We start from the raw sequence: 21379 nt of genomic DNA, 5'->3' as shown, positions 1-21379 counted from the left end.
CCAATACGAACTGAACGTAATGCAAGGCTTGCCGCTTTGGAAACTGTACTAATTAAATACCTTGAAGAAGAAGGCAGTCAGGAAAACGAAAGACGATAAAGCGGGGCATACACAGCGAGGCGGGCTCGGTTGCCAGGAATGTGCACACTTGTACAGACGGCCCGAGAAGCAGTGAAGCACTGCAGAGCAGTTGAGATCTGGACCATTTGGCATTAAGATGAAACGAACTGTTTGAACAGAACTTGTTTCCTCTTCAAGAATATATACTAGCTATATACCGGCTACATATATATGATCTCGACATTTCAAAGTAGTCTCTTCCATGAAGTTCCTCAAAGAGCGACCATCGTTCCTTTGCAGAGGATTACCAACTGTAGTTTGTTGGTTTTGCGTCAGGCTCACTTTCTGCCGTTCGTTGCTGTTTCAGGGATTCCGGACCCACCAGTGGACGTCCAGGTGGAGGCGGGCCCCCAGGAAGGCACCGTGCTGGTCACCTGGTTACCCGTCACCATCAACGCGTTGGGCACCTCCAACGGGGCCACCGTCACAGGCTACGCAGTCTACGCGGCAGGGAAGAAGGTCACCGAGATAGATTCACCCACCGGTAGGCGGGCGTGGCAGATTAACTACGCCGATATTTCTCTTATTATCTGTGATAGGTCAGCATAAACTCTTACTAGGGCAAGGAGGGAAGGATCAGTCCAGCGACCAACATTGTGCTAAAAAGGTCTTTATTCAGAGTTCACATTAACTCTTTTCGAAACTCTCATGATTACCGGACTGAGCTATATACTCTCAACTCTTGGTAAGACTGTGCTACCGAGATTTCCGTCTTCCCTGCTCGCTTTGTACTTTATCAAGTCACTTAGATGCCTTATAAACTTTGTCTTGTTGGTTATACACCTGTCTGTGAGTTACTAAAAACGTAACAGAAGAGGTCGTGGTGTTCCTTTGAAATGAGTACGCTCGCGAAGAAGCACTTGGAAAGCTGAGGCTTCATGACTGGTTATGTAATAGAACCGTCCGTGCGGCTAACTCACCCTCCTTTTCGCTTGTTGCCATAAAAGGTGACCATGCCCTGCTGGATGTGGCGCCCCTGCTGCCGTTGCACACGCGTGCGGTCACGGTGCGCACCAGGGCGGGCGACTCGCTCTCCGTCGACTCGCTGCCCGTCATCGTGCCCGACGAGCTCCTGCACCCCACCCGGGCGTCCAAGGTACGGTCCCGCTACACACGCCCCACCGCTACTCCCCGCACTCCCAACCCCCGCAAGCGAATGCCTTAGCTAACTGTCACGCTTAGTAATCCACGGTAGAGAAAAAGCAGGGAGATGGGATTCTTGACAATGAAAAACAAAATGAATAAAGGTCGAAGGAGAGCCTCAGTCTCTTCTACAGGTCGCGATTTTTTTTTTTTTTTTCGCCTGGAATCAGCCACGTTGAGATCTTCACGACCTGGGTCACGCATAAAGTCACGCGTAACTTGTTCTGTCGTTGTTTACCGCGGTAGAAGCGCACTGTAGAAGAGGATCGCCCATCACGGGAACCTGAACCCTCGAGTAGCGATTCTTGCGTGTCAATTTTTGTTATCTGCGAATTAGTTTGTCAAACTATGTGCAGTGCGCGAAATATTTTCTTTCGTGGGTGACAGATATTATCGTGCATTGCACGCAGGCCTAGGCGTCCCGTTGAGCTATACTCTTAATTTTGCTTGTACTCCAAGCAACAAGGGAAGACATATTTTCATTACTTCTAACGAGACAAGAATTCCTCCGAAGACAATGCGCTCTATTTTGAAGTTGCGAACAATCGAAATGGTAGAGCAGCCACATTTTATTAGACTAATAGAGTAGATTAGACTAGATAACATTAGAATAGCTACACTGGTTAGACCAGGCGGCTGCCTCGTGGAATTCCTGGTGACGTCATGACCAGTCGTGACGGTACATGGCGCGCCCCTTGTCGAACACAACCAGCATTCGATTAAACGCATCAAATTTGACCTGCGTTCTATAATTCGTTTACAGGAAATTAAAGGCGCAGTATCTGTCACTCGCGGAATCCCGCTATCCTCACGGTAGACAAGGGGAATTATGACGAACGTTTCACGATCCGGGGCGTGCGCAGTTGATAAAGATCTCGGCTGGGAATTTAACTATCTCCCTCGTAAGTGTGACACCCTCTGCCGACAGCTCCTGCTGACAACGATGAGGCATTACAGGCTTTCGCCTTAAAAACATGGCTGTCACCCACCTTTTTTCTTCGATTTCCATTTTCCTGCCTGGCAATCTTTTTTTCTTTTTGCCATTTGCGTTTGTATTAAAAAATGTGCACGCTTGTACCATATCCTCCTCTCTCTTCGCGCCTCGAAAAGTTCTCTTATGCGTTAAATTGATGTATACGTCACTTGCAGAAATGCGATTAGCCAGCACTAACGTCACAATAAATTTCTCTCTCCTTTTGCAAGCTCTTTTTTTATCATGTGATAATCGCTTTTCAAGCAAGATTCATTTATTATACATACATCAACAGTTAACGTATGCAACTTGTGTGAGCGGCATATCTGTGGCAGTTATAAGCTGCGCTGAAATAATTTTATGACCTTCCCCAGTGCAAGGGAAGACATATTTTTGTCACTTCTAACGAGGCGAGAATTCTTCCGAAGACTATGCGGTCTATTTTGAGGTTGCGAAGAAACGAATGGTAGATCAGCCACATTAGATTAGACTAATAGAGTAGACTAGACTAGATGAGATTAGAGTAGGTAATTCAATAGAATTCAGAATAGGCCAGGTAATTCAATAAACACGTCTATCTTTCATTTGATAACCGTGAGGAACCAGATCCTCCCTAGTGACGTTCCGCTCTACGCGCACGTGTGACAAAAATCTGTCCACTTCATTTGCCTTTGCAATTCATTAGGAATTTTACCCGCGTGCATGTCTGTACCTTAATTGTGAGAGGCCGATAGGTTGGTGAGAAATAAAATTCCGCGAATTTATAAATGCATTTACTAATTATTAATGCATTTCTTATCTCACGACTAGTGGCGTCATCTGAGCGTGTCGCTGAAGCGTCTCACATGCTTCAAAGCGTATCTTCGTGAACTGAAATAATGAAACGGCTCCGGGCTTAGCTCGGCTATGCCCGATTATGGAAGAGAAAAAGAGCCAGTCGATGCCTCCGTTTGTCGGGCTCTGCCGCTAGCTTGGCACTTATACGTTCTCTACCTAGCAAGCATGTCAATTAAAATCAGCTGGATGATCAGGCTCAGTCCGTCTTGTCCCGACGACGATGATGGTTCTGGCCGACTCTCTCCATTCATGGCGAGAACTGCTACGCGAGCGGCGCCGTTCAAGCGAATAGCGTATCACGTAGTTCGTCACTTGGCCGCTACTGTCAGATGGCAGCGGCGGCGCGCGGCTACTTTAGCGGCTACAGCTGCAGCGATCACGTGGTACGTCCCGTAGCTGTAACATCGCACCTCCGCTTCAAGGTCGAATGCCAAGCTGAACTAGGCCAGTGAAGCTTTCGCTTCAAAAACCGTGTCCACGTCAACAATCGACCTAGCGTCCTTCCGTGTCCCAGCCGAACGTCCTAACCACTGCTCTACGCCAAGCGAACGTACCCGCAATTCTCCTTGTCTAGCATAAGGATGCTGGCGGGCGTTGAGGAAAATGAAGAATAAAAACATTAGAAGCTGGAAAGGTGATAAAACTTTCATAAATATATTGACAAAAATTTACAAAAATAACAAATAAACAGAAAGAAATGAAGCATATAAGTCGAACCCTCGTTATAACGAAGTAGTACGGGGCGCGAAAATGTGTTCGTTATATCCGATATTCGTTATAAACGTGTGCACCGAAATTCCTGTAATTAAGTTCGCTAATGACACGAAACACAATGCGGAATAATATATGGACAACACAAAGGTGCGACAACGAACAATTTTGTTTAATAAATGCTTGGTATAAGCATGAAATCTCGCTTTTCGTTCCGTGCTGGAGAGTAAAAATGAATACTAAGAAGGGATATTGCCTCCGTGCACAATTTGCTCAACGGAGTCATGGAGCGTAGCGCGTGCACGGGTCGGCCGCAGTGGCAAAGGCACGGCAGGGGCTCACGCCATGACGAGGCAACGGTGATGACAATCCAGTCACATGCCTGTCAGCCGTTGCAGGGCCGGAACCGAGCAGCGGCGGCGGCGACGGTAGAGTTCGGCCATGGCTGTTCATGACCTCCGAGATCACCGCGTGCGGAGATGTGATCTCGGAGGCCATGGGTTGTTGGTGCTAGTTTTTGTCGCCGCTCTGTTTAAATCGCCCGCGCGACTTAAACAGACTCCTGTGCGGATGATTCGATTGAAAAATTGCGTTTCTTGTTGTTTTTTCGGGCTCCTTTTACGCATTTTTGCCGTTTTAATGCAAAACACTGCTTCGTTATAACCGACCTAGCGTCAAATTTGGATTTTCATTTGTTATACAGAATTGCCATATAAATAAACCATAGACCAACCAAACATTGATCTTAGTTCGTTTTATCCGATAATTCGCTATATCCTTGTTGGTTATAGCGAGGTACGACAGTCAAAATTCTGATCTAGTGCCACAACAAGAGCAGCAACAACGCTTGCGCTTTCAGATTTCTACACTACAGGTTGTACAGTGCTCTCATTTCTTTTATAATTAACATAATTATCTTTACTGCTTCCTCACTGACATCAAGCTCTCATTTCTCGCTTTTCTCCCCTTCTCTTGCGTGTATGTCCCCTGTTATGTCCGTATTGTGTCATATCTGTGCCACTCGAGCCAGAACACCGACGGTAGCGACTCCGAATCGGATACCGAGATGGCAGCACTGCTGCAGCGGGTGAAGCGCCGGGCGCGCGCTTTCGACGCCCAGCAAACGCAGGTATCCCCCGTGTGGTGTTGCGAATGACGTGCAGTGGTACCGACCCGTTTGGTGGTGGCTGTGAACACGTTCCTCGTCCAGCGTTTGACCCGTGTCCAACTCAGCTGTGCCCATCTTTGCACCTGTCCACGCTCGCCGCACCTCTCTCTGTCTCTTGAGTGTTCTTGGTTGCTTTTATTGCAACTTATGCGCATCTCGGTTCTTTCCCGAATTGCCAGACTGGGCACTCAGAACGATTCTCAAATAACTGATCGCCTTGTCTGGCGCATAGGGCTTGAATTTGGTTTAACGTTCCCGGTGTCGTGGCTTGGTGTAATGGCCAATTTGAGTGCATGTCTTGTTCTTTCTTGCGGGCGCTTTCTTTACCCTGTCGTTTTCATTTAGAATTACTGAGCCGCATAATACTAGGGGAAAATAGTGAGTGGAGGTTCAAGTATAGCTTGATTCTAGTCTTGAGCCTAATGATACGAGCGAAAGCTCTGCTAAGCATGGTATTCATGGTTTAGCAATGTTGCACGCGGTTTGACGGTTTGAATTATGGAGATGCTAAAGCTTCGAATCCCGGCCGCGGCGGCAGCTTTTTAATGGAGGCGAAAACCAAGGCGCCCGTGTTACAGTGAACTAGAGTAACCGTGAGCTGTGTGATGTCAGTGCGCGTTAAAGAACCCCAGACGGTCGAAATTTCTGCAGCCCTCGACTACAGCGTCTCTTATAGCCTGAATTGCTTTGCAACGTTAAACCCCACAAAACCAAAACCAAACCAAGCCGAAGCTTCGCCTGATGGGTAAAGGCGAGAGCTTTCATTCCGCGATTTTTTTATACTTTTTAGTTATTTTGGAGGAAAGGAACGCGCAGTATCTGTCTCACATTTGGGTAGTCACCTACTTTAAATTAGTTCAAGGCCATTTGAACCACATCGCCGCGGTGACTTAGTGGTTAAAATGCTCGACCATTGAACCGGAGCCCACTGCGGTGGTGCAGTAAATAAGCTGCCCGGCTACTGTGCCGGAGTACCCGAGTACGATCCCGGCCGCTGGCGGCTGCGTTCGATGGCAGCGAAACGGAGAAGCGTCCGTGTGCTGTGCGATGTCAATGCACGTTAAAGCTCTCCAGATGGTCGAAATTACTCAGCAGCCCTTCACTACGGTCCTTCTTTCTCTCTTTCCATTTTCTCTCCCACATTCCTCGCTTCCCCTTGTAGGGCGCGGTTCAGGTGTCCACAGAATAAATGTGACAGGTGCTGTGGCTTTCCTTTCCTTTGATCCAGTTATTACTGAACCGGAGTACCCGAGTTGAACTAGACAACCGGCGAACTCGGGTACTCCGGTTCACTAATAACTGGTTCACAGGAAAGGAAAGGCGCAGCATATGTGAACCAATTATTACTGAACCGAAGTACCCGAGTTCGAACTCGACCGCCGGCGAAGGGGGGACGTTTTGAGGGGTGGCAGTTCCTGGCCCTACGGGGCTGTGACGGTAGGTCAACGCCGCTTGCGGCGGGGGCTAGCCAGCCGCCGAATTTTATCTATTGTAGACCGTCATTGCACCCGCCACTGCTTCTTCGGTGGTGGACGATGGCTGTTGCGGCGGATCGCTTCTTTCTCTCCCTCTTCTTTCTCCTTTCTTCTCTATTTGCTCTTCTGTCCGCCCCGCCGGGATGGTGCAGTGGTAAGAAGCCCGACTACAGTGCCGGAGTACCCGTGTTGAACTTGACCTCGGCAGCTGCGTTTTGATGGAGGCGAAACGAAGAGGCGTCGTGTGCTGTGCGATGTCAGCGCACGTTAAAGATCCGTAGGTGGTCGAAATTACTACGTAGCCCTCCACTATGACTCCCCTTTCTCTCTTTCCACTTTCACTCCCACCTTCCTCCCTTCCCTTACGGCGTGGTTGAGGCGTCCACAGAAAACAAGTGAGACAGTTACCGCGCCTTTCCCTTTCTATACAATCTATCTTTTCTGTCCGCACGAGGCAGCGGAGGTGGCTCAGCTACAGAGCCAGTAGCAGGCCCGTGCATTTTCTTTTCCGTCTTGCTATAGCCACAACAACAACAACCGTCGGCGACTGCGTTTCGATGGCAGAGAAACAGAGGCGTGCATGTGCTGTGCGATGTCAGTGCACGTTATAGATCCCCAGGTGGTCGAAATTACTCCGTAGCCTTCCTCTACGGCACCTCTTTCTCTCCTTTCAATCCCAACTTCATACCATTCCATACAGCTCAGTTCAGGTCAACACCTCCTAGACTTTCAGGTGCTCACGGGAATGTGTGACCGGTACTGCGCCTTTACTTTCCCATAAACCAACTTACATTTTTTCCCCAGTAGCCGGGCATAGCTCTCAAAATTTGTCGCAGATTTTCTGCCATCCTCCGGCTGGCTCAGTGGTTAGAGTTCTCAGCTAGTTGCCCCGGGAACGCGGCGACAGGCATTCCGACGTGAACGAAACGCGAAGATTAAGGTAAGCTGTGCCTCCTGTCGCTCGAACATTTTGGGAAGCCCTCCATTAAGACATCTATTTCACTGGTCCTGCTCTTATTCTTTCCCTCATCTGTTCCCACACCACTTGGTTGAGGTGTTCGCTGTGAGGTGAGAATGCTACTGCTCACTCTCCGTTCCCCAGGGTAATTTTTCCCAGCGAGCCCCGATTCAGCGAAAGAAGGAAGGAAAAACTTTATTTAGCGCTATGTTATTTTTGATGGTTTTCGGGACATATTCAGAGGTGGCTACTTGTTGCACCCACAGGGGTCTTCTCCGTTGACCTCGTCCACTTCTAACCAATGGTAGGTTGCTCTCAGTCCAGGGCTCCGCTGGCCACTGTCACTCGTTAAGCTCGCTGTACTAAGCTCGCTGTCGCTGGACAGCAGTCTCCCATTGCTCCACACTCGGGTTTCATATTTTGGGGACCACGTCTATGTTTTGACAGGCCCATGTGATGTGATATAGTGTGGGCTTTCCGTCGCATCACGGACATCTGTCCGCGTAATGATAGGATGCATTTTGTTTAGTATGTGTAGGCTTGGGTATGATCCTGTCTGTAATTGGCCCCAAATCACAGCTTCCACTCTGTTGAGAGAACTGCGCGGTGGAGGATATCGCACTCTTCTGCCTATATAGTTTTCTAATACAGCCGAGTATTCCTTAGGTGCTGGTGAAAGTTCCTTGGTCTCGTCGGATGCTCGAAACCACGGTGGAAACTGAGAGGGCCTAGGGCGACAATGTGTAGCTTTGATCAGGAAGTTTGCGGGGATTTGCGGAAATAAATAATTGGAGAAATATGAGAGAGGCCCTTGTACCGCTGTGGGAGTAGTCAGTCTGATAGTTTTGAATGTTATCATTATTCTAGCACAGAGAGCGTACACAAACGCCACGCGAAGCCGCAAAGGGCTCTTTTAGCGAAGTTCAGCAGAAGGTTTTTTCCTGACATCTTATTGCCGTTTGCAGGTTAATGCTCATTTCTCGTCAGGTTTGGTGCTGTCATGTCACAACGAAGTAGCGCCTGAATTCCTTGCGTTCAACTGAATCGTTTTCGGCTCCAATCGGTGGTGGTGGTGATAACTTTGTTAAAACAGAGGAGTTTGGAGCATACATGCCCCTGGGCCCCGCACGGCCGACCCCACTACACTCAAACGTTCATGTTCCTATGGTTCTGTCGTGAACGTTGTTCGCGAAAGAACGGTCGTCCGCGCGGGGAACACTCGACCTACCACCCACGCTCTTTCGGACACTCGGGCGGTCTAATTTATGACCTCCTGTCCCCTTCGAAAAGGACGCCGCTCGAGCCCCTGGATCGCGCCAGGCACTCGCCGTTCCTGGAAGGCGCCCCTCACTGATTTAGTTATAGGAATGGAAAGGCGCGGTAACTGTCTCACTTGTTTTTCTGTGGACACCGCAATCGCGCCGTGGGGGAGGGGGGTAAGGTGGGAGTGAAAGTGTAAAGGGAGTAAAGAGGGGCTTCGGGGCGAGGACGGGGAGAGCTGGGACGATGAAGAAGACGAGAGTGGTACACAGTGGCGAGTAGTCGCTAAACGAACTTGGTCCGAAACGGACGCGTTTGAAAGAGCTCCCTTTTCTATTACCAGTAAATTCAGTTGTTGTTTGTTCAATCGTTTGCTTTTCTTCCTAACGACAAAGTATTAACGAACGATTAGACATATCAGACATGCCAGACGTCGGCAGCCCAGTCTGTGGCGATCTTCTGCCGAACCGGGTCCTCAGAGTGCAACAGGGTCCCCCAGTCCTCCCAGGTGGTAAGGTGCTCTAGACCCCGCGGGGGAGGATCCGCCGGACATTGGAACAGGATGTGGGCGAAGACCACCTTCGCCCACTGGTGGGGTTGTTGCAAAGGGTGCAGGAGGGATCGGTGATGGTGGGGTGGTAGTGAGACGCACTATAAGGGGACGGGAGGGCGCGCGTCTGTAGTCGTCGCCAGAGCGTCTCGTGGTAGTTGTCTAAAGATGGGTGAGGTGGAGGGTAGATAAGTCACTCGGCACGATAGGCCTGCGTTAGCTCACTGAAGGAGTGCATCCTATAGGTATTCATTATCTCGGCGCAATTTCGCGTATAAAACACTGACCGTCGCCTAGTTCGCTGGCTAGCTTTTTCAATACCTGTAGAAATCTCAAATCTATTTTGTACGCCGGTAATAGTGCGAGTGCCTTACGGCGTTTCCGTATGCATAAGCTTTTAGCACCGTGCTCACAACAGTTCTGTTTCGCTTAGCATTCAACCGAACGTTTCAATCAATAGCATCTTCTATTCTGCAAATTCCTTTTTGACCACTTGAAGGCTGCCGCATACCACTTCCGGTATAAATTGAGGGGAGCAATAGAGACTGGCTTCCTTCATTACAACAACCATCTTATCAGCTTAATTAGCTGTAATTCAGCAAAATCATCAAGAAAATTGTTTTTAATTTCACTACAACGTTATCTGGGTAAACTGTGAATCCATACTACATGTTCCCAACATTAGCGTTACTTTCTTTCTGCGACATGTGGCTCTGCGTCTGTGAGTTTGGGCAGCCACGCAAGTAATGCTCGGTAATACCGATTCTTCCCTCGACATTAACATTTTAATTCAATATTTAGGTCTTTGAAAATGACATCTGGAGGCGAAACGAAGAGGCGTCCGTGTGCTGTGCGATGTCAGCGCACGTTAAAGATCCCCAGGTGGTCGAAATTACTCCGTAGCCCTCCACTACGGCTCCCCTTTCTCGCTTTCCACTTTCACTCCCACCTTCCTCCCTTCCCTCACGGCGCGGTTCAGGTGTCCACAGAAAACGAGTGAGACAGTTACCGCGCCTTTCCCTTCCAGAGAACCAATTATTATATAGTATGGCGGAAGCTCAATAAGACTTTGAAGCCAACTCTGGTTTTGTTTTCCGCTTCCTCAGATTTTACTCAAATTTTCATTATGTGTTCTCCGCAGTTTTCTGGTCCTTTGTGCCGAATTACAGAGCGGGACACTGTTTTGTTGCTGCCGCGGAAGTTAATTTTAATATGTGCCACTCCCAGCGAAATTTCGACGGGCAACATTGCATCTGTGACGTCACTGGATGTACAACCATCGATATTAGGGCCATTTGTTTAAAACTACACCAGTTACACCAGTGTAGCAAATCTCCTGTACCTACAATGGATTTTTGCTGCACTGGTGTAGGTGGTGTAGGTTAACAAAATGGCCCTATAGGCTCTAGTTTTCATGAGGGAAAAACTTTCTTGCTTTTGGTCACATCAGGTAAAGAACTACCCAAGCTGTCGCTAACAATCGCCAGTTTAGCCAAGCAATGCGCGCGCTGTAGGTTTTGTGACAGTACTCGTAACGTCAGTGGACAGTCTGTTGCGTCGTCATCGCCTGGTCGGAACCTAGATTTGTTCTCACCTGCCTGGGTTTGTTCTTTTAAAGTAGTTATACTGGGCATAAATAATGTTATTTCATTGTCAATTAAAAAAAAAAAAACTGGAGTTAGCCTTTAGATAGTTTTCTCGTGCTGTCATGCTGTGTTTTCTTTTTTCTTTTTTTTTTTTTTTTTTTTTACGGGGAAAATAACATGGTAGTTTGTATTCGTATCTCGTTGAAGACATATGAGGCCAGACTAACAGTGACGATACATGTGACCATACCTACAACGCAATTGCTTTTCAGCTGGCCGTAGCGCAGGTAACACCTGGGCGCAGCTTTACGCCTTTAAATGTGTGTGTTTCGATCACTGAGCATTGCTGTTGTTGGTCGGCAGTCATTACTGCTGCACCGGTGGTATTGTATGTTGTGGTCTCTCTGTGTCAATCTCACTTTGTGGCTAATGAAAGTCAGCACATTTATCATCTCATTTGTGTTCCCCTATGTGTTTCCTGTTATTGTGCTTTGTTATTTGTGTTTCAGTATGCATCCGGTAGTTTACTGGCATAGTTTACTATTTGTCTTCTTTTTGCTCTTACTTTGCAATTCTTGCTATGCTTTCTTTTTAAGCTTGATTTCATTTCTTGGCGCTTTGATAAGACAAAGGCTCGCTGCAGTATATGCATATTAAATCTGTTGTGTGGTAAAACTGCACTGCAGGAAAACGTTAGTGGCGTTATAACAGCACTTGCACTAGATTTTTTCCAGCTGTTTGCGTAGTGCTATTGCTATTGATTGCAAATTGCTTCCAGACAGATATAATGCTGTTTTTATTTCTTATATGCATTCTTACAAACTGTAACTTCGTAGTGATCTAGTATTCTTACCAAGATGTTTTGCGATAAAATATTTCTTTCTCGAAACTAAACAGCGCCGGTATAGTTCGTACCGAACAATAATTCTCACACACGTTGCAGCTTATGGTGAAGTAAATCGGTTTACTGACTTTAGGCGCGAATACGAGAACAATATATCGTTTTATTTGCTAGCCGGGCATCGGAATTTAGTCACTTGTTTTGACGCACTGTGCCTAAGCTCTTTGCATCAGATGCGTCTTAGCAAGTACGTACATTATAAAGCAGCTGTATGTAGTGGGGCACCCGCACTAGCATTACTGTAATATGTGATGTTTATAAGGCACCCCGATTTGTCGTGTCGGTGTTTGTCTGCACAGAGAATGGGTATTTTTTTGTTTAACCAAGAAACAAGGAAAGATGTGCCGTTTGAACATAACTCGCGCCTCATAGGTGATGTAACCTTAGTTCCGTGATTGGTGGGGTACCTTCTTTATAGTTTCAACTATAAGTTCAAGATGCGGGCGGTAGGCACAGTGCCGTTCAACGCATTTGAGGCGGAAACCGAAATACGTATCTAAATACGCGTTAGCTTTAATTGTCCGACTTATAGCGCGGCCAGTGTCCTAACTGCCCTGATTGCTGCGCAGTCTGCGGAACGCGTCGAAGAGAACCACTCGGAGTTGTCCGACATTGTGGAAGAGCTTGAGGACGAGATGATGGAGAACGGAGAGGTGAGTGAAGCGCGTCGTGTGTCTGTATCCGTCTCGTGTCGTGTGTTTGTGTCTCTCTATACCCCGCCTCTGGAACGTGCGAACAACGCTAGGCGTTTCTATATGTCTATCTCGAATGACGGCGATTACACGATCCCGTTCCTTTGCCTCTTTGTCAACCGAGACTGTTTTCAAAAACAAAGGGGGCACGCGCAGATTCCGTATCAGACTGGCGGTGAAAAGTAGGCTTAACGCCCATCAGAATACGTCGAGCAAAAGTTTTCTCAGAAGTTTCCTAATTTTATATTGCGCGTATGACGTTCCTTGGTTAAGGGTGATCGTGAGCACCCAGAACAGATTATTAAATTATGAATCGTCATTTCAAAAGCAGAGCACTTTCTAGACACCGTTAATCGTACTGCGGTACGAGTCGGAAGTGCGACCCATGTAACCTTACAGCGTTCTGCAACCTTATCGGTACCGTTTTGAAAATTTGTTCTGTTCAATCGGAGGCACGTTTGCGGGGAAACCAAGCAGAAAGCTAGCGCTTTGTTTACTCTTTTGTTGTCGGGTAAGTATTACAGTGGAGGCTTGGTTTGGCCCCACATGCTGAAAAACCAAGGTCCATATTCCGAGTTCGCGTCGTTATGGAAAGTGTCGCTATCTCCCCGACCCCGAGGAATCTGATTGGTGGAAACGCCGGAACCGGAAGTGGTGGCAACCAAACTGACATTCTGTTCCGGCGTTTCCACCAATGAGATGACTCGAGATCAGGGGGATAGCGACAGGTTTCATAACGACGCAAACTTAGAATGTGGACCCGGAACTGCTTGTGACGAGAATGAAGGGGCGTCAAATGCAGGCGCCAATTTTTCGACAAAGGTGCAGCGGTGGCGCCATCTAGCATCATTAAGAAAACATGGCACGCTTGCCTACGCTCTTCAGACAGCGGCGCTTTTCCCCAACGACGCCAGATAGCGCCACTACTGTCTTTTGCCAGGAACAGCGTTGGCGTCTTTTTTTCCTCAATCTCGTCGCAGATGGTCCGGCTCTTCATCTTGCACGGCCGACCCCGGTAAGCAATATGGTAAAACTTACTACATAACAAAAGGGTCAACAACGTGCAAGCTTTGTGCGCGGTTTCAGCGCAAATGAACCTCCGGTTGAGGCGGGAGAATTTTTCCAAACGGTTGCGATAAATTAGCACAACACCAGTGTTGTCAATTCAAAAGTAGAAAACCTTCAACAGGAAGCCGCAAAACCCGCTGAAATCCCGCCAAATTCATTATTTACGTGAGAATGATACCTTTGTGCATTTTATTGTTATTTGGCCTATAAACAATACAAATAATATTTTAAATATATTAAAAAGCATATTTTCTCCTTTGACCACAAACTTATGGTAAAGAATGCTTTCATTGTCTGGAGTAATCTAGATGCCTACATCTCTAGGTTTAAATTAAAGTAGCAAAAGTGCGTCCTTCTTTCCTGACTACAAACTGTTGTCTTCTGGCGCTTTTACTCGCAAAAATACGCCGTCTGCTCCATCGTAATTTGCACTCTGTAGACGATTGTCCGCTCATACAGCGTTCTAGGCGAGATTCCAGCGTTTCTGTGAACGTACACATCCACATCGTGCCGACTATTTGGATTACATTTGCGAACTGTTTGTTGTGAGAGCAACATTTACACTCTGCCTTCGGAGTCTGATTCGAATATTTAACACATAGTCGCCATCCCTATCAACATTGGGTTCCCTGTTTACAAGTGAAAATGTTTAGGTGACTGGACATGCATCCAACCTCCGCGTTCAACAATAGCAGCATCAGTACAGAGAGAAATATCCGCCAGCTCGAAGGAAAGAATTTTGTCTCAAGCATCCCTGTCCTAGCTGACGAGAATAGGCTTCGTTAATTGCAGTTGAACGACAGCGATTTTGTTCCCGAAACACAGGGTCCCTCTTTTCTTTACTTCACATAATTTACAGGTCCCAGTCCGCCGTACCGCATATCCGTCATCAGCAAACTCGACGACTGCACTAAAAAATGCCGCATAAATCAATCCAAGGCGTACGGGAGCCTTCGAATATACATCATCTTCAGATTTCAGTGAAGTCATGTGCTTTTTTCTTGCAGAAATTAATCTGATTCCAAAAGATATGCTCTATTATAATAAAAAAATCTAGTGCCACAAAAACCTCAATAAAAACGACAAAAGGACCCAAAAATCGAGCCCCGCCGGGGTGGTGCAGTGGTAAGACGCCCGACTACTGTGCCGGAGTTCCCGGGTTCGAACCCGACAAAGGCGGCTGCGTTTCGATGGAGGCGAAACGAAGAGGCGTCGTGTGCTGTGCGATGTCAGCGCACGTTAAAGATCCCCAGGTGGTCGAAATTACTCCGTAGCCCTCCACTACGGCTCCTCTTTCTCTCTGTCCACTTTCATTCCCACCTCCCTCCCTTCCCTTACGGCGCGGTTCGGGTGTCCACAGAGCAAGTGTGACAGTTACTGCGCCTTTCCCTTCCTGTGAACCAATTTAATAATTTAATAATAGTAAAATCGATAAAAATCCCGCCTCCTAACATGTTTGCCCGCCAAACAATGTAGAACCCCGCTAAATTTAGAGATTGGCAATATTGACTGAACCGCGTGTGTGTAAGCAAAACTTACCTAAATATTTCTCTTGTCGCAGAGAGCATCAGTAGAGGCAGCCGGCTGGCGAGTGCTTTAAATAGTGTGAAAAAGTGTACTACGCCATTTCGAAGACAGTCCACCTTCAAACGTCCCGATAAATGTATATTGCAATGCCGGACATACTGCTGAAATGGCTCCCAATCCGCTACCACCAAAAAGTGAACATTTGGAGATAGTTGTCTGGATTCACATTTTGATGCTGGAAAGCATTTAACGGCTACATTTTCAACCTTCGTTTTCCGTCCCGGTTTCGTCCACCAAGGTTACAGAACACTCATAGGTGCCCTAATGTGGTTTAGAGCAGTTTCAAAAATTCGCGAGTGTTCTTGTAAGTGTTACTTCAAATATCGTCAAGTGAAGCAGTACTAACTGCGGACGATTTTTTAATTACTACCTACAATAAGGACATTGCGAAAGCACAAAATTGTTGGTCTGTGAGAGTTTCTAGTGCGTGCGCGCCGGGGCCCAGGATTGCCGCCGCCGCGCGATATACAACCGTTCAAATAAAAATCTCGGTGGCAGCGCCAGATGGCGCCACTTGCCCGCGTATTCACCGAAAATTTGGTATCATGGGGCCGTTAAGCGCATCTGCTTCGGCTGCTCATATGTACTTAACGAATCCGACGCTCGTAACTGTGCTTTGTTTATGGCAACAGAACATTGGTCAGTATACAACGCGCAGTCCTTCATGGAAATAATGCAGGCGTAGAATTTTACAAATCGTTCCCTTCGAAATCACCCAGCATTCTTTTTCTCACTTTTTTTTTTCAAAGCTTTTCCAGCTTTCAACCACTGGCCTCTATTGACACTCTATAAAACGAGAAAGGGATTTCGTTAAGTTTTCCTTAAGTATAAATTTATGGGTATTGTTCCCGACTCGGGCCAGCTGCCCATAGATACGTTTCGCTGTGTTTTAAAAATGCTCCGCCTTTTAAATGACATTTCAATATTTCGAAATCTGTCCTGGATGTTCACGGTTGCTCTTTACCAAGGGCAACATTATACATGCACAATGAAATAAAAGAACTGCATTGAAAACCATCGTTTCAACGTATGCCTATAGGCATTGCGTCTATTTTTCATTCCGCGCTCGGGCAACGCGGGCGATAATGGCGCCACAACGTCTCACTTACGTCACATATCAGTATTTATCTTTAGGGGCAGGGCCAATAGAATATACGCACGCTGAACATTCAATTGCTTTCTTTTGGGAAAGCAGATTCAGGCTGCTTAAGTATGAAAGCAAATGAACTGGCTCTAGTATTGCTTCAAGTATTGCGCGGTCAACCATATCGCAGTAATAAACGGCCTACTGATATAAATCGCTGAACCTTGTGTTCAACTTGTCTCAATTTTGGCAAGAAACAAGTGTTTTTCTTGTCTCATTTTACCACAAAATATTCAGGGAGACAGAGTCCGTCGCTTGATTGTGGAAATAAGGGCCAATGCTCTGGAGGCGGTATTCAAACTATAGCTCTTTCTCTACAGAGACCACCAAGGCAGCAGCGTAGTATATATGATTATTTGACGAATAAGGCAGTATCGTGGTTGGGACGACATTTCCTCTGCCTTCTGAGATAAGCGGGGCAAGACCTTTTAAAGTAGCCTTCACTAGCGCCCATCGAGAATTTGTTTGGAAATAGGCTTTCTAGTTTTCGAAAGTTACCTTTATGAATTCTGGAAGAAAAGCCAGTTCTATAAGGGTATATAAGTGCGGAAGAAAATATTAAGAGGCGATTAAGCTCCGCCTTGAGGGTGCGACGCGATAGTGAACTCTGGTTCTCAGAGTTGCTTCCTAACTGAGAAATCGACTAAGACACGCAGCCTATACTTTGAAAGCCGCCTTCAAACTGAAAACACTGAAGTCACAAAGAATATTTTACCGGACACCATCTGTTGCGATTACGGCGTATGAGATCGCGAATTAGTTCCTGTTGTTGCCGCATGCCGGCGCCACTGCGCCACGTCACAGTAGAAACGCCAACATTCGCTTTATGACTCGCCTAATTACTGCTTCGATAACTGGAAGTTCTCTGATTATATTCCTACACATTGTCATACAAGCATACAGTCGTAATATACTACTATGCACTTGTTTGAAGCGTTATTGCTGTGTAAAATGCAGCCAGCGTCTGTCGGAGCCGAGTGGTTCTCGAAAGTAGAAAGCGGAGAAGAATGAAATTTTAAAAAGTTCGAGCAGTTGCTTTGAAACGGAATGCGAAACATATTAGCATCCGCGACGACCGTTGCATCACGGCATGATAATCACGTCATCACCACAGCTACAGCCGTATTGGACCTCACTTCGAATGCTGGAAATTTTCGGGGCTATTCCTTCAGTTTTCTCCTAGTTGGCACAGCGAGTACTGCGAATGGTCAACGTTTGGTGCGTCGCGTCGCCGCTGGCGAGGAAAGCTCTCATTGCAAAATATATATAAAATATCACCCCAAATTGTAAAGTAAAATCGCGAATGTTGCAACTTGACCCCGGAGCTCAAGAAAGTCAAAGCGCGCCTTTTACAAAAAAAAAAAAAAAAAAAAAAAATTCAGCCTGTGACATAGTTATTGCATTACGTGAGCGTTTGTTTTTGTTCTCTTATTTTGAGCAGTTATTCAGCTTTGCCTATGTGCGCTACAGTGTGACACAATCGAGAAATGGTGTAGATTTCAGGAAGAAACGGAACGTTTTTAAGCATCTAATAACTGCTTGTTTCTTGTGGTTCAGAATGATACAGTTATCCTTTGAATTATCCTTCCTTTCCATTCCTGGGCCCTTGTAACTTTTTTTTTTTCCTTTGTTAGCTACCCCACCTTTGCTGCGACCGAGTCTAGGAAAAATAAGGGGCTCGTTATAAGATGGGTACAAAAGGAGTTGTTAGCGACCGACTCCAAGGAAAAGCACAAGATATTTTCTTTTCTGTGTATATGTTGGTCAGTGCGGAATTATGTAATCATTGTAATAACTGTTTTCATAAAGTCGAAGGAAGAAACAACTGCATTCCACCGTTGGGTAGCGTAACAAAGGTATATTAGTTGCTTACTCAGTTTTATAGATTAGGTACATGAGTACATTGGTATAGGTATTGGTATAGGTACATTGAACGCTTCAGCTCCATTTTTCAAACTTTAGGACAGCCTGAACGCCTACGCTTTACTATAAGACTGAGACGAACTTCTCAGCCTGAGCCAAATGCAAATGCGGGTTTTTTTCTTCTATAGCTGCGTTGAAACAGCTGAAGCTACTTGTACGAGTTAGTTCCCACCAACGCATGAATTAACCCCCCTCCCCCTCACCCCCCTGCTTCTCTCTGCTTGTAGTATGACAATGTCGCTTCCTTTTGCATTCTACAACGTGCGTGCAAGCAGATTGTGCTGTAAGCGATCCTTCTGCATGGGGCTGCATGCAGCAGAACCACGAAATATAGTTTGGAATTAGGGAGCTTTAGAGCATACCGGGGTTATGTAGCGTTCCGCCGCGCTCGTCATGGAGTGCTTAAGAGGCCTGCAGCTAGTGCATGTTACCCAGTTTATGCATACTAAGCTATTGCTAGACTTCGTAATTACCGCTTGCTTTTGCGGTGTCTTTTCTATATACTTTTTTACGACTCGCGGTCAAAGTTTTTCATTTCATCATTTCTGTATTGTTCTAAATTGAAGACCCAAGTCGGTTATTGCCAGAGTCGCGGTGTCGAGAGATGGCCGTAATATGTGACGGAAGAGAACCAAAGTGCAGATGCAGAGAAAAGCCTGCCAAAACAAAATTGCCCTTTTTGTTCATTTCCTTTTTTTCTTAGTTTTTAGGTATACTGGATCGCGCGACGCCACTCCCAGCGCTCCCTATTCGTCATTCGCTCAAGCACAGCGATTGCAGGGAGTCGCTTCAGCCAATCCCTAAAAGCTAAGAAAAGTAAAATCGATGTGAACCGAGATGAAATCGTTATATTATGCCGCCCTAGCTATTTCCTATTTTTTTAAGGCCCTCCCTATCACTCTATAAAGTTGGCCATCCTATGGAATCGCGTGACGCACTTTCATTATTTTCCTTGATCTCTCCTTCTGAACGACCTACTACCAGGAGTGTTTTTGAAAGCTCGCAGCCTCGCCTAGCTGTCAACGTCCAAGGCTATTGGGTCCTTTTGTGGGTGCCTCAGTCAGTCCTCTGAAAGTCTTGTTCGCAGTGCTAGCCACTTCACAGCGTATACGCTTTTCCGAACAGCGTACAAGACATAGCCTTCTGGTTCGCCCTTTCAGCTGGGTCACCGTGGTGGTCGCGGATCTCGAGGTGTCCAGGGACCCGGCGGACGCAAGCATCATCATCACCATCACCACCACCACCAACAGCCCCAGCAGCAGCAGCAGCAGCAAAACATGCAACAACAGCCCCAACCCATCATGCATCACACGCAACAGCCACATCACCAGGTGATCGACCATAGTGCACCGGGAATGTAACGTCGCATAAATATAGCCGTCAAAAACATAACACTGCCCTGTGTAGCGAGGGCGAAAGGTATGCACCGTTTCAAGTATCGCGGTTTAGGTATAAGTTCATCCGAGAGGTCCTTCAAAAGATCTTTTGCGAGAAAATTGCTATTTGTAGCCCTGTTTCGTCGGGAAAATATTGGATCAAAATCCTTGTAAATATTGATCAGCCTTTGAACCATTGTGCATCTGCTCCAGCCGAATTATTCGCTTCGTCTGAAAAGTTTGATGCGATAAAGCAGTTATCATGCAAGTGTATCCGCCGACATAGTATTTGCTCATAAGAAATTTATTACACCGATATTGGCGTTTTTACTGGATAATATCCTGCTTCATTGCTGTTTGTTTGTGCCGTCAAATGGTTACCAGTGCTGTCTCCTAAGGAACAATTAATTCAGGCCTAGTGCACATGCAAGAGTGAGCTAGGCAAGAACTTCGTGCAGTGCCTTTATCGTGCAAACAAATTTCAGCAGTGTGTAAAGTATGCGTGATAAAAACATATTAATTTTTTTTTCACTGTGCATCAATTACTTAAATCAAAGAAAGGTAAAGCGGTGAATACCTTACCAATTCAGCTCTTGGTCGGCGGCCGGCTTAACATAACCTGCGTTACTCTGGTACTCTGCGTTGATATCGTGTCCGGCTGTCTCTGCTTCTAGATTCCGCAAAACCGGTTTGGTAAAAGGCGTACCCTTACAGTACTCGGCCAAGGGGGCGATACTTGCGAGTCTAGCACAAATAATTTAGACTGAAGGCAGCGCGAGTCGCAACGGTGAGGTAGATGATACTGTCAGCACGACAGCAACTCGCCCATTTGACAGCATACCGGAGTTAACCCTGTGAAGCGGGAATAAAGAGAAGGAACATTACTTGGGCGGGGTATGCAACGGGTAAGAAGAGTTAGCTGACGGTTATTAGGAGCATCCCGAATTGATTCCCCGTGTACAGAAACGCAGCAGGGCTCGGCAAGAGTCAAGGGACGCCATAAGATTAGAATGAATGAATTAATGAAAACTTTATTGGTTCTTTAAGAAGTAGTAGCGGTAGAGGACGGAGTCTTCGTCTTGTAGTCTGTGTCCTCCTTGGCCGTGGGTGGGCCGCTAGTCCAGGGCTCCACTGAGTCGGGCCACCTCGCTTGCGTGTGCTATGAGTGCCCTTTGGGCCTCTAGCTCGCAGCTGGTGAGCCGGCTCTCCCATTGCTCCGCACTTGGTGTTTTGTGTTTTTGAAATGTTTGATTCCTTCCGCACTCCCATGTGACATGATATAGTGTTTGTTTTGCTCCGCACCACGGACAGTTGGCGCTATATTGTGTTGGATTAGGATTAGAAAATCAACTGGAACATATATGACATGTCTAGCGCAGAAGACGGTTGACCGGATACCACGCTGGCAGCTATCTGCTTTGACGTAGATGTAGCCTCACTGTTGATGATAATGACCGAGTTTGGCGAGTCCCGCACTGAGCCATATCTGTCTCCGTTACCCACGACCAGATGCACCCGATGCACCAGCAGGGTGGTCACCCTCAGTACCAGCAGCAGGCCAACATGCACGTGCCTGGCCAACAGCAGCAGCAGCAGCCACCGCCTGTGGCGCAGCGTCGCCAGGGCCCCATGATGGGGCAGACGCAGCAGCAGGCCGTGATGCACCCGGGCCACCACCACGGCGCCAGGCGTAGCGAGAAGCGTAACTCGGCCGGACAGCTCATCATCGAGCCGGAAGACGCGCTCAGCGACAAGGAGATCTACCCCTTCTACGGACCCTCGGGAGGCATGGGTGAGCACATTGCCACGTGTACGGCGTGCGCGAAAGGGCTTGAGCGCAGGCCGCTGACACTCTAATGTACTGGCCGTGACAAGTGGGGCATCGTGCACTGTCAGTGCGCGTATTG

At 47.1% G+C, this 21379-nt stretch overlaps 1 protein-coding gene across 2 annotated transcripts in view; it reads left to right on the top strand.

The window, feature by feature from the left end:
* The window catches only part of Rbp (RIMS binding protein), a 375020-nt gene that overhangs the window by 335401 nt on the left and 18240 nt on the right, over positions 1-21379 (top strand). For both annotated transcript variants that reach the window (XM_084598275.1, XM_084598276.1), the window contains exons 24-28: positions 428-604; positions 1068-1216; positions 12252-12335; positions 19257-19427; positions 20982-21264. In XM_084598275.1, coding sequence (XP_084454401.1) covers positions 428-604; positions 1068-1216; positions 12252-12335; positions 19257-19427; positions 20982-21264 — 864 coding nt within the window. The remainder of the gene's footprint in view (positions 1-427; positions 605-1067; positions 1217-12251; positions 12336-19256; positions 19428-20981; positions 21265-21379) is intronic.

Source organism: Amblyomma maculatum, chromosome 3 (genome assembly GCF_055883805.1).
Source record: "Amblyomma maculatum isolate TAMU_Amacu chromosome 3, ASM5588380v1, whole genome shotgun sequence".
NCBI lineage: Eukaryota > Metazoa > Arthropoda > Arachnida > Ixodida > Ixodidae > Amblyomma > Amblyomma maculatum.
The sequence above is the reverse complement of the archived record's forward strand: the minus strand, read 5'-3'. Positions and strand labels throughout refer to the sequence as shown.